Below are 16,265 nucleotides of genomic sequence, written 5' to 3' on the forward strand. Positions count from 1 at the left end.
ACTGCCAACAGTAGTGCTGCCATGACCTTATTACCGTGTTGGAGGATGTTTGATGCAAAGGAGGACAGACGCGTCGAACGTCAGAAATACGTTTGAGTGCTCGTGCAAGTTCGTAGCGTCGGTGTGCATCGACTGCTGATCGATGATCGGACGATGGGCGATACTCAATGAGTGTCAGCCAACTTCCGACATCCAACACCGCACCCCAGAGCTTGATTATCCCGTATAATACAACAGCGAGCAGGAAGATATACCAACCCTTGGCGCGCTTGGGAGGCGCGAGGAGGGGCGTCGACTAGACCCACAACGCGTTACGTTCGCGCCAACTCGTCGCACTGACAAAGTGCAATGTATTCCAGAATACACTTGCCGTGCCAGCCACCCACCGAGGCGCGGATGTCGGTGTGTTAAAATCACCGTTGAGAGATATCATATGCACGCCGTAGGATCGGGAGCTTAAGTCAGATTCCAGCAAAACGGGACCCAACATCTCGACATTGAATCAGAGGCGGCGATGCTCAGCAAGTTTCGGCCAGATTTCGACACCCAACATCCGCACAAGGAATCCTAACCAAATCCAGATTATCCAGCGTCAGCCACCGAGCCATGATATATAAACCCCACATACGCTTAGGACGCCCCCCACTATTCTTGATTCACTACCACGAGCATCTCTGCATTGCATTTATGATGTTTTTCGCCTCCACTGCTCCTATGTCCGTCGCTGGTTCGACGTCCTCAAGTTCATCGCCTTCGCCTTCCTTCGGTTCCTTCAGCTCTGGCAAGGCGGTCGCCTGGTGGAAGGAGAGATCGCCGTCTCCTGTCCCGCCCCCGCCCCCGGCCCCCGTTCGTCGTCTCTACTTTCAAAGATACGCCGGGATCAAAAGGACGAAGGCGATTGGCCGCAAGCGGGGGGCTGAGATTGCTCGCCGGTTGAGCGAGTCGAGGAGCGATATTTACGGCTAGGCGGTTACGCAAGTTCAAGAAGTGCGCGTGGTTGGCGGCACCGTTTCGCGCCTAGGCGGGTTCGTTGTTTCAAGAAGAGAAGCGTGCAAGACTCGCGGCTGGCCCGCAGACTTCAAGCAACCCCAGCGTGTGTTACAATGTCCTGCGTACCCCGTGGCTGACTATGTGCGTGGCAGGTTCTCCGACTTGAAGATCCCGGGGACTGGTAGCTGGTAAGTATGGAGGTAGGTGTTTGTGTTGGGAGGTGTGTGCCTCTCCTGATGAGTCCAAAAGGACGAAACACTTTTCACCTAAAATTTGTTGCTCATAATAACTGACCACCAATACAGAGTGGCTGACTTACTACTCAGATGCGATTGCGATTGTGATCGGAATCCAAATTTGATGATCATGTATAATTTCCAATTTTGTTGGCTGTGAATATACTTCCGTCTTGATGGATTTTTGACACCGTTCGATATTCACGGCGAGCTCGATAAATTTTGTCAACATCAGCAAACCAGTGTAGTCATATTTCTTCAACGAGGAGTGAGAAAGTTACCTGGGTCGTTGCTGATGGCCAGTCGAGCGAAATGCACCTTCTTTTCCGCAGATCAATATGGGGACGTGCTGTAGCCTGAAAGCTTGAGCTTGAGCAATCATCGATGATCCCGGTGCTAGGTAGATTAATGACCTTGAAGCAGGAGTACTCTAGCGAATTTCTGATTTCGACGGCCATCTGCAACCGTCAACCAGGTGGTAACGACTGCTGCTGCCTGCCAAGCTTGTACTGCGCCGCAACAAGCCGCACTGTGTTCGTAACAGATCGTTACCTCAGCGGCGATGGCGGTTCGACACAGCCGTTGAAAGGGGCGTGGGAATAAATGCCAACAAGGCACCTCTCAAACTTACACCCCTTTGCGTTTCTTCCCTCCACGACTCCCACATCGTTTGATACGGTAAGTCTTCGTCCTCGCCGTCGCCTGGTCGCTTACAACCACCTCTCCTCGTCGTCCCACTCATCGTCGGCAGACCCCCACCTCTCACGCCAGCCTCATGTTCGTTCATCTCGCACCACTCACCAACCCTTGCGTTCTGATGTCCGTTTGGCTTTTTCTCTCGTAGGTCTGAACCATACGACCCATATCTTCCACGAAATGGCTCCGGCGCGAACCCAGGTGCCGGCCCCAGCCAGGGAAACGCAAAGACTGCTGCCATCCAGGCGCAAATTGACGATACAGTCGGCATAATGAGGGAGAACATCACCAAGGTCGCGGAACGAGGAGAGAGGCTGGATTCGCTGCAGGATAAGACTGGTGAGTTCTTCGTGTCACCTGAGCGCCCACGTTGCCTCCGCTCTGCCCCGAAGACGAGGGCGCTCGCTGTTTGCTGCGTAGCTGAGCTCGTTGCCTCGAAACCCGCTAGATAACTTGGCCGTTTCCGCGCAAGGCTTCCGCCGTGGAGCCAATCGTGTTCGCAAGGTACGTGTCCTCTCTGGAATCATTCCGCCCTTTGCTCACCCGCTGCATCCTTATTCCCGCAGAATATGTGGTATGTGACCCTGCCCTTTCCGCAGTCGTTGTGAATAACCCTATCGCTCAATTCTTTCCCAATCTCAAGGTGGAAGGACATGAAAGTGCGTGACACTCCCTTTCCCTGCTCACGCCTCCTTAACCATGTCCATTAGATGCGGATTATCATTGGCGTAGCCATTGCAGTGATCATCGTCATCATTGTGGTCTCCATCGTCAAAGCAACAAAACACTGAAAGGAGCGCGGTCTCTCGTGTATCATACTCCTCCTTGTTCTGTGTTGTCGGTTGTACACATGCACTATACGATTAATCCTCGCCTCCTACTTTTTCCTTCCCCGCCTCATGCCTGCGTCTTGGCTCTAGGCTGCGCTAGCGGTTCTTGGACTTTGTTCTGTGTTCATTATACATGACTTATAAATATAACTTCCGCCTTGCCTAATCACCGCAGACGCCGCCGTTCGCATGCTAATAGGCTAGCTGGATGCTAGGGCCAGACTATGGGGGTCTGCAGCATATCGCTTGTCAGGGAACCTCCTCTGTCCTGGGCAAAGATTACACGGGTGATACTTGAGGAAGGGTGGTCGATCACACGGACCCCACGAGTTACGATCGGGGCCTGGGTTCCATTCTATACACTTGAATGATCTTGGAGTAACGTGGTGACCATGTAAGAATAGCTATGCCTTCGCAAATGTGAATGGATAGGAATGGGATACAGCATGTACTATGAACGATGCATATAAGGAATCGCATATGGCATGAGACATGGTTGAAGTTGACCACCAGCACACCGCGCCGCGCCGTCGAGGTACGATCGCTTATCTTCCACCCTTTCCGCCCTTCATTTGCTGTTTCGATACTTTGGGGCCGGTTGCAACACGAGCGGGCTATATCCACCAGCAATCAATCAGCAATCAATGCATTGCTCGACAAATGCATCAAGAACAAGAACGGGAATAGTGATGATGGTGAAAGGATGAAGGGAAGAAAGGCAAAGGACGCACCTTGGCCTTCTTGGTCTCCTTCTCCTTCTTCTCCGACTTAGCCTTCGTGATGGCGGAGAGCCTTTGCTGCGAGCGGACGGCGGCGGTCTGGTTGCGCTTGGCGGCGATGGCGGCGAGGTCAGCGCCGACGATGCCTCGCTGGTGCTTTACGGTGCGGCGCGACCGCTTCTTGGCGACTTCTTCTGTGATGCCCTTCTTGTGCATGCGGCGGTAGACGACCGTCCATGCGATCTTACGGGGGTTCTTGCGCTGGAGGAAGAGGGATGCGTTTTTGGAGGAGGCGAAGCGGAAGACCTATAGTTCAAGGAGCGGTACGTGAGATTGGAGAGGCGAGGGTGGAGGGGGTACACCGGAGAGTATAGGTTGATGCAAGTGTGATGATATGACATACTTTGCTGTCTCCGCGAACGAAGAGCTTGCCCTTCGAGGGGTAGATTTTGTACCCAGAGAACGAGTCGATCTCAACCTTCTACACTCGGGACAATAGCATCGTCAGCAATCCCTATATGCCGAATGTGATAGGTCGATTACGCACCATCTGTAAACGCAACCGAATTCCAAGTAATTCCGTTAGCAACTCTTCACACAATCGCCAGACACAATGGCAGCAGCAAGGCTACGCTCGGGATCGAGATGGGGGAGTGGGGACAATCCGACGATTCCAACCTGGCATCGCGATTATTTTACGGTGGTCGGGTAGCTATAGCGCCTCATCCAAGTGCTCAGATGCGCATCCATCCTAAACTACCGCAAACCACCATGAATTTGGCATCGTCGCGAAGCCATTTCGTCTCCAAGCGTGGATTCTGGTGATTAGAACGGCATGGGAGGCTCACCTTGATGTATTTTGCGGTGCACTTGCTGGGCGGCGGTTTGTCGTGGTGTCCTAGGGAGGGTTTCGGACGAATTGGGTAGTGGCTTGGGAGTCTAACAGCTGCAAATAACGGCAAGCGCTCGTTGACTTGGGCGTGAATTTCAAAGACACAATGAGAGACGACACAGACGTCCTGCAGGAGATTGGTTGTATTGAATACCGTCCAGAAAGCTCTGCAGTTCAAAGTGCTCAATTGCGTGTGCCCATGGCATTTTCAAGCCCTCCGGAATTAGCCCTATCCGCAACAGGTATCCGGGACTGACCAGGATATCATGTCGACAATTGTCTGAGCGCGCGTATCATGTGTCTTCGAACTCAAACCACAGCTTCTGCAGCCGACACACCGACATCGGATTTCTACGTTCCTAGCGCGCACTGCAATGAAGCGGGTTTGAACTTTGGCGACACCGCCGTCAGTCGCCAGCGGGTGCGGATAAACGATATGAAACACCCTGACCCTGTGGCTGTGCTGTAGCATTAATATAACAACGAACGTTGCTGGACGCTAATCGTCTTCGCAACACCACCACCATCGACACCACCACTACATCGTACTTTCCCCACATTCCCTTCAACCCAAGGCACCCTCACCACCACTAATACCATGACTTTCACGCCTGACAACGAGCTCGACCTTTTCTTCCCGCCCGCCCTCATTTCCGAGGAAGTCAAGACCCAGCTGCACTCTTCATTACACGTGAGCGCGCTCGTGAAAGGTCGTCAGTGAGCATGTTGCTGACGAGGAGTTTGCTCAGATTCGCCCGCTTGCGTCAACGGACTACCGCCGTGGCCACCTCGACGTCCTCCGCGTCCTCACCGTGACGCCCGACCCAGGCCAGGCAGCATGGGAGGCGCAGTTCCACGCCATGCGCTCCGCTCCCCACACATACTACCCGCTCGTCATCGTCGACAAAGCGACAGACGTTATCGTCGCCGTCGGCTGCGTCTTCATTGAACGCAAGTTCCTTAGAGGTCTCGGCAGCGTCGGCCACATCGAAGATATCGCAGTCGACAAGGGCCAGCAGGGGAAGAAGCTGGGGCTGCGGGTCATCCAGGCGCTCACGTATATCAGCGAGAACAGCGGGTGCTACAAGACAATCCTTAACTGCAGCGATGACAATATACGTACGTCGCCTGCTTGGGTGGTTGGCATCGCCGGAGGATAGACTCTTACTTCCTTCGTTTTAGCGTTCTACCAGAAGTGCGGCTTCGAGAAGAAGGAGAATGAGATGGTGCGTTACTCTGTTTGTCCTCTCCCCCCGTGTCCAACACTAATACAAACGCTCTTTTCAGGCCAAGTATAAGCCGTTGCCCGCCAGCGCACCTCCCAAACTTTAAGCCTAAAACCAACGCACAATCTAGACACATTGCATCCTGTTTCTTGACTATCTATTCTCGGGCTACCATACACACTACACTACACACATTCAAAGCACACCCCTTCGTAGAGTACACACTTCTGAACTCTAAATTCTGCTGGACGTTGAGCGATGCTAGACATGAGATGTCGGCCTGTACACCTGTATACTCTTATATTTATGATAATATTGATGGTCTCTGGAGTATCCACCGATGCCGTCACGCCGACGCCACCTAAACCAGGGTCCCAAGCCAGTCCCTGCTCCCGCCTCCAGCAAACCAAGGCAGACGCCGCACTAGAGGGCGGAAACGCGGGCTCGCCAATGTCGGGCTTACCAACGCCCCCGCCGACACCCCCAGAGCCCGTTCCGGCTCACTTCATCTCTGGGCTGGATAAAATCCTTTCGAGTAAGGAGCGATGTGCTGCAGAGAATATCATCGAGTCCACCAGACCCTACGCCGCCGTTTCTTTTGTAAGCCGAGGGGGCAGGAGCATAGTAGACATAATGCGGTCGTCACAGTCCAGGTAGCGATAGGCCACTAATATCTTGCAACTTAGATCAGAGTGAGATTTCAGTAGAAAGGCCGCCAAAGTCTCGTGGCCACTTGAAGACCGTGACACTTTGAGCAAGTAAGAAGTCCACGGACGCTTGTCATCATTTGCACCTGTTAGACTCCCAAGCCACTACCCAATTCGGGAGATGGGCGTCCCAGTAAGGGCATGAGGGGACCCCGTGACGAACACGTCGTGTGGTTAGCATCAACGGGATCATGTGACGCAGTGGTATATATAGTATCGAGGAAGTACCCTTGACTTCCACCCTTCCGTCAGTACCCCAGACGCTCGGCCTCTGCAGTGGGAGCACCCGTCGTAACTGGGCGAAAGCTTGGGTGAATTCTTCTTCTCTGAACCCTTCGTCCTTCTACAGTCTCTAGTCTCAGTACTCCGTATTCTGAGCTCAGTTTTCATCTCAAACGCGTTGTCTCTCACGTTGTTGTGAGTCCAGTATCTTTCACATCTCGTACCCTGAAATACTCAAACTCGGAGAGATTAGGACCACACGAAGCATCTGGCACTATGGGTCTACTCAACTCTCCTCTGCCGTCTAAAGGAGGTATTCAAGAAGACACTCGGGGTCATCACAGACAGAATTCGATACCGTACACCAACAACGCCGAAGACCCCCTCAGCCACCCTTCTTACCTCCTCCCTCTTCTTCAAGGACCTCGAGTGACAGCCGGGACTCTCTCAATCCATCCTCCACACTCGCAAGCGCAAATACGGAACCGTCGCGCGCCTCCAATGCAGTCTGTCGTACCAATAACAAAGGATAGTCAAGAGGTTGGTGCTGTATAGATGACGCGCCCATAGTGAGTTCGTCTCGCACTTACTGCTCCCCAACCTCCCTCCTGATATTCCTTTTCTTCGCTAGGTGAAGACTTTTCTGCAAATCGATGCGAGTCGTAATACATCGATGTCTTCATGCAGTTGACGCGTTCGCCATCTCGACCAGCTACTCTTCCCACTCCCCGGAAGTCTAAGATGCAAGTAATGATGGAGACGATGGAGCACCAGACCTCCAGGGACTCTACTTGCGCGAACTACGGGACATCTTTGCCTACTCCTATTCCCCTCCGCCGTACTCCCCCGCGCTGTATCATTGGCCCTATATGGATATTGGTAATCGAATATCATATATTTAGGAATAACGAAATGGCAAGTCCGATCTATCTCAAATAACGTCCTTTGCTAATACTTTATGGGTAGTATGCTACATACTAAGTGACCGGTTCAGATCGCGCTGGTAGTGATTGCGATTTCGCTGCTGTTGATCTCGCTGGCCCCAGCACTCGTGGGGAAAGGAATGTTGCTGTTATTGATCTCGCTAGCACTGGTGGCAATGGGAATGTCGCTGCTATTGATGCCGCTGCTCGCACCAGTGGCAATAGGGACATCACTGCTGGCACCCGGGAAGCCCATCGAATAGCCCTGGTCGACGGAGCTGGGGAAACCGCTGTATGACCCAGAGGCCCCAACGCTGGTGTAGACGGGAGCGTCGCTGCTGTAAACCACGCTGCTGGGGAAGTCGGAATACTCTGGGACGCCACTACTGTAGACGTAGCTAGCGCTCGCGAAGCTAGAGCCCGGGACAACGGAGCTGGGGTACTCGCTGTACGAGGCGCCATCGCTGCCCGGGAAGCTGGAATACTCTGGAACGGCGCTGCTGAAGACATAGCTGGCGCTTGGTGCTTCGCTACTCCCGCCAGAGGGGATAGGGATGTAGCTTGTGTAAACTGAAGAGCTGGCAATGCCACCACTGGGGAAGCTGGGGTAATCGCTACCGCTTGGGAAGGGGACGTCACCACTCGCGCTAGGGATGTACTCGGAGAAGGAGCTGGATGGGACATCACTTGGGGAGCTGGCGATACCGGTAGACGTAAATCCCTTGCTGCCGAAGCCCCGGCTGCTAACACGACGCGAGCTCATGGGCCTGCTGGATGATTTAGGTGGCTTGTAGGTGGATGCGGGAGCCTTTGACACTGGGCCTCCGGCAGCAAGCAGCGCGCAGAAAGCGGGCAAGAGGGCGAACGTGAAGAAGCTGTTGACCATTGTTGCGCGTTGGGAATTAGCTGCTGCTGCTGAGGTGTGAGGAAAGCACCGATGCTGAGAGGTTTGACCTACGCCCCCTGGTATTTATACCCCCAGACGAGCGATGCACTCGCCATATTCCAAAGTCATATGCAAACAGCGGATTAGCAATGACCGTGACAAGGCCTTGGAAATGGTGGTGCACACCATCTTCTGCGTTGTCGACAACGTGATTATCCGTGCGACACCAGCCCCAAGTGGTCACTCCTCCGCGTAGATATCGTAGGACGATTACCGCACTTATCTTCTCCTTCATGCGTGTGTCTTATGCGCGGAGTCTCCCCTGTTGAGCCCAATACGTTCCAATGGGTGTCAAAGGATTTCCGTATTCTGGAGTCGACCATATTCTCGGAGCACCATTTTTCTTATGGGGTCCATCTTAGCAACAGTGGATGAATCCGTGAAGAAATCAGCCATCTGGTCATTGCGGGCATCATACGCAGATGGACCCTCTGGGTGAGTGACTCTATGCTGTGCTCTGACTTGCGATTCCAATCTGAGTGTTGTGTTTTTGTAGATGGCAGATGGGGATAAGGGCTTCTAGGGCGTGATAACGGACGATTCCCTTGAGTGAATAGGCTCGACGACATTCCGCAGTAGATCTTCGCACATTGGCGGTTTGAAACCGGCGGGCATCTCGCGTTTGAGTTCACGAAGGCATCTACACTTCCCCCGCAATAATTTCACTGCCGAAAGAGCCATGGCAAAAACCATCACCTCATCAATGACATTGTGATCCATGCCGCAGCAGGCCAGGAGGCCACCTCTGCAAGCGTCGAACCCGAGATACCAGAGTCGAACGGGAGAAGGGCCGAATTCGCGGTACTTTCCCTAACGTGTTTTTCGAAGTCTCCGCAAAAGGAAGGGCACTGACTGAGCAGAAGGCGTCTTATGGTACATGTAGTCCTGTAACGGTGAGTTCACTCCGCGAAGCATGACTGGGTGTATCGCTTGTTCATCTTCAAATGCTAAGGACATACCTTGTCCGCAGTCAGACTCCGGTTCATCCCCATGACGAGGCGAGCCAACGGAGGCCATTACTGCCCGTCTAAGGGGATGAAAGTTCGGCTGAGTTGCGATATCCAAGCGAGGTTGGGTTTCTCGGGACTCCTGGCTTGGCTTTCCCTCCTAGGTCTTTGACTATAAAGACATGGTAGTAATATCTGGTCGAATACCCCATACTTCACTTCGACTCTTATACTCTTGACAACTGCAGATATGATGTTCCCAACACTGATTGCCCTATCCTTGGTGGCCATCGTGGCTTCTGCAGCGGATAATTCGACGACGAATTCAACCGTGTCCTCGTTCATTGGGAATGCGACCAGGTAAATTTCAACGCCTTCGGCTGAGTATGGACAATCTGCTGACACTAGTCTCCCTATAGTACATTCGCGCCGTACGTAGTCTGAAAGATTGTCAATCAAGTTTATATTGACGCAACCTAGCTTCCCGACGCCCTCGATTGGGTCTCCTACGTTCAACGAGTAGACTAGTTTGTTCTCTCTGGTCCCCCGCGGTCGCTGACGATCTTTCCAGGTCTGTTATCGTGCCTATTGGTAATGGAATATACTCCTGCTTTGTCTATGAAACGGCTTTCCCACCCGCCGCTACGGTTGCAGTGCCGTTGTAAGTCCACTCGCCCACTTCTGCCTCTTGTATTCTCATCTGTCTCAATATCAGCCCAATTGCCACGGCTTCCAGCATAGACACGAACGCAACAGATTCATTCAACGGGGCCGTCAATAGCTCCATGGTGTCGGTCACATCCTTCGTCTTGCCTTCTGGCACGGCCGTCCCAGATAACTCAACGGGTCTTCCCACTTATCTCTGTGTGCCAATTGCTGGAAACGAGGCCGATATTTTCCCCAATGGCACCGCCAATTCGTCCGTCATTGCTACCCCGACTTTCGTTTACAACGGGACATTCCCGTCTGCATCTGCTGCTTGAAGGGCGCGAAGCGGTTGACTTCGGACGATGGGTAGTATTTGAGTGCCTTATGCATGTAGGATATCATCCACCCCCGTTTCCCACATTCAGCTCGTTTGACTCGTTTTTAGAAGGAGATTTCGTTGTGTAGCGTGAAGTACGCGTGTTGATTTACTTCGGACATTATAGTCGTTCATCCAATATATGTGGTGTGTCGTTGGTGCGCCTTTGATGATGCCTTAAGTCTTGACGTTGTATCCTTGGGTAAATTTAACGGTACCTTTGTGCGTTTCCTTCGATTTTCGTTGGGCAGGCTGAGGTTGTCCGCTTATAAGCGCCCAGCGACGAAGTTCTTTCTTTCCCTCCAGGTAGCCTCGGCCATGCTAAATAACGGTCGAGTGAACTCTTTCTTGGACTCGAATTTTTTACTTGCTGGTGACTTCGGGATTGAGCAAGTGCACCACCACTTGCTCGCCCACTGACCACGCGTGTTCGAGGCCCAAACCACTCACAGGCTTGTGTCAGAGCTTATCACCCATCAGATTAATTACGGCCGTGGTGGTCGCCCTCCCCTCTGCTGGCTTATGTATTAGCAGTGGCATGTTTGGGGATAAGCTAGAGTGCACCTTGGTTGACTTACGAAGATCCTGTAATACATAGGGACAGAGTGGGATCAGGGGATCAAGGGGATGCTATTGAAAGAGCAAAAAGAAACACAGTGAGTGTGCAGCGAAACATTAAAAATTGGTGTGTATCGTCATAGCTAAGCATGATGTAAAGGGAACTGGATATCGTATTATTCATCTAGTAGAAATGAACGCAGGTTGTCCGCAGAGAATTATCCAGAGGAAAAGTGACAATCATGCTAATATTGGCTTGCTTTGATAAGGTCAGCTCCTCGTTCGCCTACCAGGTAGATTGGGCCTTGCGTGTGGGCACTTGGTAGGTGTGGCTAGATGTACAATATCTCGTTGAGAACTCCTACCATCCTACGGCCAGATAGATAAGAACGCACCAAGACGGAACCATCAACAATTCGGAGGCCGTCAACACCCTTGACCTTGAGGTCAGGGTCAACAACGCCCCATCCAGCACCTCGTGGGGACATACTCGCTGTGCCAACTGGGTGGAAAATTGTGCCCGCATTGTTTCTGACGTATGCTTCGAAATCAGCATCTGTCTTCGCGGATGCGAGGTCCTCGAGGAAGGGGCCCTGTACATAATCTGCCCATGCCTTCCCAGAAATAAACCGTAGGTTGGCTTTGACCGCTTCGACCATTGTGAATACATCAAATTCTGTCGAGAGGAATTGGGGATCGATGATAGGATTCGTGAAAGGATTTGAAGAGGCAAGCTTCACGAAACCCCCTTAAGCACAGCTGAGTCTCAGTGAGCTGTTCAATTTCAATGACAGATAACTCACGAGATGTGGGTGAAATTAATGCGCTCGATATGCTCATGAAACTTCCAGTAGCTGGTGCGGGGACACCTGGGACAACCCATAAGTTCTGCCAATGTTTGTTCAGTTATGTGGAAAGCAATGTTCATGATTCGGATCATACAGAGAAAATGATCTCCCAATGAGGGGAGTTGGGACCGGAAGCAGGGTCTGGTACAGTTTCAAAAATGCTTGCATTACTTGGCAGCCTCAGCCAACCGAGGTGATTGGTGACACCCGCGACCAGGGGACCTGTCTTTGTATCTGTCCATAGAGTGATCTTATCATTCAGGAGCGACGGAGTCCTAAAGATGGGGTCGAAGCTCCGGTTCCCATTGACAGCGAAGGGGCTAGCGAGCAGTATATGGTCTATACGCGGTGGAATAAGCACAGCCCTTAAGATGAAGTACATAAAATTCACCAGATAGATTCCGACCTACACTAGGGTTGTTGACAATGGCTTTGATTCCGACAGATCTCAAGTCCTTTCCGTCCCCGATTCCTAGTTGCAATGCGATGAGCGGTCTTCTCGTTACCTTTCAGTCCAACGAACCTGATAACTGAAGAAGAAGGGGAGTGCCGATGGATCCAGCTGAGAGAACAACTTCTCCTGTAGCACAAATCTTCTTGACCGGCGCTATAGAACGCAGGCAGATGTTATTATGTCCTATTGAATGGTTAGGGAGAAAGACTTGCCTCCTTCATGCTGCGTAAATTGTACACATCGGAAGGCTGGGCGTCCCTTTGTAGTGCCGGTCTGTACCAGCTTGGTCACTTGCGCATTCACCATTATTTCAAGGTTGGGCCGCGATTGGGCAGGCTTCAGGTAGGACGTTGCAGAACTACTGCGCTGGCCATTTCCGATAGATTGAATGGTCCAACCTAGTCAGCCAAGAGCGTTAACAGTGTGTAGTGATGGCGAGTCAGGACAACTTGCCAACACCAAGAACATCACCCCCTCCCATGTCTGGATTGAATGAGAACTCTTCCTTTTGCTCATCGAGAGTTGCGAGCACCCGAGAGTCTAGAGGAGTTGGGAATCCTGGTAGGCTGATATTGATAGCCCCCTTTGTACCGTGCAACTCGGGAAGAAATTGGCCAGTCGTGTTGTGCCCTCCATTCGGGGTGAGCGTGGTGGTCAAATTCGAGGAGTTGGAGAACTCACTATCAGCAGGAGGAACAACTCTTTCGCTCTACAAGAACCCAGATCAATCTCCATGCTGGGATGTTGAAACTCTGCCAGCAACTTGCCTTTCTAATGTACTGTTGCATATTATCCCACTTCCAACCGCAATCTCCAGTAACGGCTGCATAGCTGTCGAAATCCTCTGAGGACCCACGCATGAACACCATATAGTCTATACCGCCGTGGTCAGTCCGTATTCTTTCCGCCCTAGATAAGGTCGGTACATACTAACGGAGCTTGATCCCCCCAGCATACGACCACGCGGGTAAGGTATCACCCTTCCATTGTACCCAGCTTGTGCCGTTGTCGTATAATTCCAATCAAAAATGGAATTAGGGACTAACGAAGGCCCAAGCAGGGGAACTTCGGAAGCCAATACGTCCTCGTTGCTTCAAGTCCAAACGGATTGTTCAATCACGGTACAGCAAACAAGATGGTATGTACCCACGAGACGCCGGCCTCAAGCAACAAGACGGTTACTTTAGGGTCCTCTGTGAGTCGTGCAGCAACTACATTTCCCGCAGTGCCACCTATTTCATGTGTCAGGTTTTAATCAGGGCTAGTGAAAGCTGGGGTGATAGTAGGCAACTGCGTACCTCCAACAACAATATAGTCGTAGCTCGACCTGCGCGGGCTCTTGCTGCTTGCATTAGTACCATACGACAAGGGGAACGACAGACAAGAAAGGAGAAGTAAATTACGAAGCCGGAAGAGAGTAGAGCGTGACATCCTGAGTCGAGCACTGGATCCAAGGGCAATCACCCAGCTATATATAAAATACATTCTTCCGCCGACTCCCATCGTTTAACATTGCCATTCATCAAACAGTGGGCGGCGTGCTGACCATGAGAAGGCATCAGAATCTAAACTTTCAAAGCTGCCATCAGTGCGCGTGAGTTGCCTGGCGGTACCATCACTGGCCGCTGAGCTGGGTCTGGTTACCTCCTAGAATCATCAACTCAAGATTCTGGGAAAGTTTCAGTTGCTTAGCATTTCGGACATTGATGCGGTGAGTACTTCAACCAATGATGGTGGTATGTATTCTCGGTACCCGAGGTACCTGAAAGCTGCTTCCTGAGCTCAGATAGTGGGTCACCACTCATCCATATGCTACATCATCAAACGGTGGTCGCATTCTCGCACAAATGCGCACACTGTGTACACACAAAAACAAAATATCAAACCTTGTCATTGACACTTGGCCCACATGTTGTAATGGTGAGCTATATTTACACATATGATACAGATGTTCTCCCAGTATAGTCGTGTTATCATTTTTTTCCAGATATGTTATTAAATTAAATTAGCAACCCTAAAGTCCATCACTAAGTATACAGGCAACGGAATCACATATGGTCTGAACTTCTTTCAGAAGAAGGGTATAAATCTTCCTTACGCCCTGGGATAACGCTGAGCTCTAATTCCTCCTGTCGGAAGACTTGGACAACCGGAGGATGCTATGCGCAGTGAGTCAGGGTTCATCACAAGCAGGCGGTGGACTCACGCCTGGCCGAGATGGTAACACCGTTGACCGCTGTCCATCATCAGAGCTTCCAAACTTCCAGCCGGACCTTGAGTTGAGACTTGACAAGATAGCGTTTGAATATAGCTTGGAGAGAATCCAATTGAAGATAAGATGCCTATTAGAGGTCAGAGATAAGCCGCTGGTGGTTCTTTGCCATCGTTTTTGATCCTACTCACGTTCCCGACGGCTAAGTACCCATTGTTAGGACAGAATCAGATCGCTTTGCGTGGGAGAAGGTTTACGTACATCCACGAGGAAGAATATCAAGTCAATGATGGCCAGGACGGTCTGTAGCAAGCCTGTTTGAACAGTCACTGAAATCTTAATGAGAAACCATAAACAGAAGATTGGATTGAACACCCAACTTCGAATGATGCGATCTATAACTTGGTTAGAGCCTCCGAATGTGTTTTTGTGTTGACGCTATAGGAAGTAAGATTGCGAGCTTGATTCAGGGGAAAGGGAAGCTAACCCTGAGAGTCCAAGTGAGTTGCATGCAAAAGAAGGGGTACGAATACTCACAGATGCCATGTCATTGCTGTGGTTATGAAGAGATCGGACACGGCGGAACCAGCAAGCCATATGATCACAACCACCTGGAATTTTCGAAAATTCACAAATTCCGGTACCCACTCTGTCGCAGCAGCGGCTCCGATAGCACAGACTGAGAACCAGCGATGAATGGATGACTGTGGGCACCAAAAGAGAGATAACCTACGATTGCTGGAAATGGACGTAGCTACTATCAAAGAAACCATCCAAATATTGCCCGTCAATACTTTGACTCGCCATGCAAAGAACAGTTGCACTGCTGCAGTGGTTATCCCCTGTTTTGCATTAGTGTAGATTGGCATGATGAAGATGTTTTGTCACATTTATTGCAGGGTCTGAGCAAATCGTAGAGTAAGTGGGTTAGCTCCGTCCGCCTGTATGAAGAGTGCACGCACCAGTTGCAAATACTGGATGGTGAATAGCAGGGATTAGTTTCACATCCAAATCAGTGCGAGAAAGACTCAGGACACGCACACCAGTTGGCGTTAGCAAGATACCCTGGATCGTCTGCACGGAAACGTTAGTGGTAATTTAGTCTTCAGCCTTGACTGGTTGAGACGGCGCACCGAAATGCTTAATCAACGCTGTGTACAAGTAGATGGTATCAAATACGATGTTCACCGTATCGGCCACTAGCAAGAAGGCGATCTGGATAGTTGGATGTCAATCAACTCTACGAGTTTGTGGATGTGCACGTACCAGGAACTTCATCCATCCTCTATCCCTGATATTAATTGTCAAGAATTTTCTTGTTAAAGTAAGTGCAATGAACCATACCTTTTGAATGTGGCAAAATACAGATATCCTTGAAGGATGATGAGGCCATAGAGAATCAACTTGATAACGAATCCGATAAAAATGGAACCATGACTGCCATAGGGCGGGCGGCAGTGAGTTGGTGGTGAGACATGTTTTGACACCTACGACTTACGCTACTTCTGCAGGCCCTTTCGCCATTTCAGGATGTTACACGTAGTAGAGAAACAGAAAAACTTGAAGTGGAAAGTCCATTAGTTGGCCAAGTCCAGATACATATATAGCATCACGACCAAGGTTTCAACTCGGAGCGAGTGATGCTGGGGCTCTCAGAGTCGCAGGTAACCCCAATAGACGACGTCCCCATCACTGAGTGAAAAGCTCAGCGCTGAAATTGAAATTTGAAATCTAAAGTGTGTTATTTGACTTCCGATCTGATTCCGATTTCTGGCTGGTGCGTGACTCCCGCCAATCAGGAAGTATGGGCTTGAAGTATTTCATGTGTCAATCAG

At 51.0% G+C, this 16,265-nt stretch overlaps 9 protein-coding genes across 9 annotated transcripts; 4 read left to right on the forward strand and 5 right to left on the reverse strand.

Moving 5' to 3' along the window:
- Positions 1-1,829: 1,829 nt before the first annotated feature.
- On the forward strand, positions 1,830-2,713 carry SYB1 (SNAP receptor, synaptobrevin; the record flags this gene model as incomplete). The annotated part of the gene is made up of 7 exons (XM_036771675.1): positions 1,830-1,904; positions 1,978-2,003; positions 2,071-2,261; positions 2,371-2,426; positions 2,489-2,496; positions 2,566-2,581; positions 2,633-2,713. 7 exons carry the CDS (start codon positions 1,830-1,832, stop codon positions 2,711-2,713), a joined length of 453 nt encoding a protein of 150 aa, XP_036626296.1.
- A 584-nt stretch (positions 2,714-3,297) lies between these two features.
- RPL24 (60S ribosomal protein L24) lies at positions 3,298-4,021 on the reverse strand (the record flags this gene model as incomplete). The annotated part of the gene is made up of 4 exons (XM_036771676.1): positions 3,298-3,366; positions 3,484-3,777; positions 3,875-3,952; positions 4,019-4,021. 4 exons carry the CDS (start codon positions 4,019-4,021, stop codon positions 3,298-3,300), a joined length of 444 nt encoding a protein of 147 aa, XP_036626297.1.
- Positions 4,022-4,961: 940 nt separating this feature from the next.
- Positions 4,962-5,695, forward strand: PC9H_002034 (uncharacterized protein; the record flags this gene model as incomplete). Its single annotated transcript, XM_036771677.1, has 4 exons — positions 4,962-5,054; positions 5,113-5,482; positions 5,546-5,589; positions 5,651-5,695. 4 exons carry the CDS (start codon positions 4,962-4,964, stop codon positions 5,693-5,695), a joined length of 552 nt encoding a protein of 183 aa, XP_036626298.1.
- A 200-nt stretch (positions 5,696-5,895) lies between these two features.
- Positions 5,896-6,951, forward strand: PC9H_002035 (uncharacterized protein; the record flags this gene model as incomplete). The annotated part of the gene is made up of 2 exons (XM_036771678.1): positions 5,896-6,189; positions 6,829-6,951. 2 exons carry the CDS (start codon positions 5,896-5,898, stop codon positions 6,949-6,951), a joined length of 417 nt encoding a protein of 138 aa, XP_036626299.1.
- Positions 6,952-7,508: 557 nt separating this feature from the next.
- On the reverse strand, positions 7,509-8,327 carry PC9H_002036 (uncharacterized protein; the record flags this gene model as incomplete). Its single annotated transcript, XM_036771679.1, has 1 exon — positions 7,509-8,327. The coding sequence occupies one exon, from the start codon at positions 8,325-8,327 to the stop codon at positions 7,509-7,511; it is 819 nt and encodes a 272-aa protein (XP_036626300.1).
- A 1,257-nt stretch (positions 8,328-9,584) lies between these two features.
- On the forward strand, positions 9,585-10,317 carry PC9H_002037 (uncharacterized protein; the record flags this gene model as incomplete). The annotated part of the gene is made up of 5 exons (XM_036771680.1): positions 9,585-9,694; positions 9,754-9,765; positions 9,815-9,853; positions 9,906-9,995; positions 10,050-10,317. The coding sequence occupies 5 exons, from the start codon at positions 9,585-9,587 to the stop codon at positions 10,315-10,317; spliced, it is 519 nt and encodes a 172-aa protein (XP_036626301.1).
- An 844-nt stretch (positions 10,318-11,161) lies between these two features.
- PC9H_002038 (uncharacterized protein) lies at positions 11,162-13,649 on the reverse strand (the record flags this gene model as incomplete). Its single annotated transcript, XM_036771681.1, has 12 exons — positions 11,162-11,248; positions 11,312-11,664; positions 11,720-11,804; positions 11,859-12,103; positions 12,156-12,236; positions 12,288-12,371; positions 12,431-12,616; positions 12,672-12,927; positions 12,986-13,092; positions 13,149-13,309; positions 13,369-13,450; positions 13,517-13,649. The coding sequence occupies 12 exons, from the start codon at positions 13,647-13,649 to the stop codon at positions 11,162-11,164; spliced, it is 1,860 nt and encodes a 619-aa protein (XP_036626302.1).
- A 617-nt stretch (positions 13,650-14,266) lies between these two features.
- Positions 14,267-14,981, reverse strand: PC9H_002039 (uncharacterized protein; the record flags this gene model as incomplete). The annotated part of the gene is made up of 6 exons (XM_036771682.1): positions 14,267-14,377; positions 14,425-14,560; positions 14,622-14,632; positions 14,692-14,744; positions 14,806-14,825; positions 14,968-14,981. The coding sequence occupies 6 exons, from the start codon at positions 14,979-14,981 to the stop codon at positions 14,267-14,269; spliced, it is 345 nt and encodes a 114-aa protein (XP_036626303.1).
- Positions 14,982-15,058: 77 nt separating this feature from the next.
- Positions 15,059-15,954, reverse strand: PC9H_002040 (uncharacterized protein; the record flags this gene model as incomplete). The annotated part of the gene is made up of 6 exons (XM_036771683.1): positions 15,059-15,134; positions 15,468-15,504; positions 15,564-15,645; positions 15,697-15,721; positions 15,775-15,867; positions 15,929-15,954. 6 exons carry the CDS (start codon positions 15,952-15,954, stop codon positions 15,059-15,061), a joined length of 339 nt encoding a protein of 112 aa, XP_036626304.1.
- Positions 15,955-16,265: the final 311 nt, after the last annotated feature.

Source organism: Pleurotus ostreatus (genome assembly GCF_014466165.1).
Source record: "Pleurotus ostreatus strain PC9 chromosome Unknown scaffold_10, whole genome shotgun sequence".
NCBI classification, from domain to species: Eukaryota; Fungi; Basidiomycota; class Agaricomycetes; order Agaricales; family Pleurotaceae; genus Pleurotus; species Pleurotus ostreatus.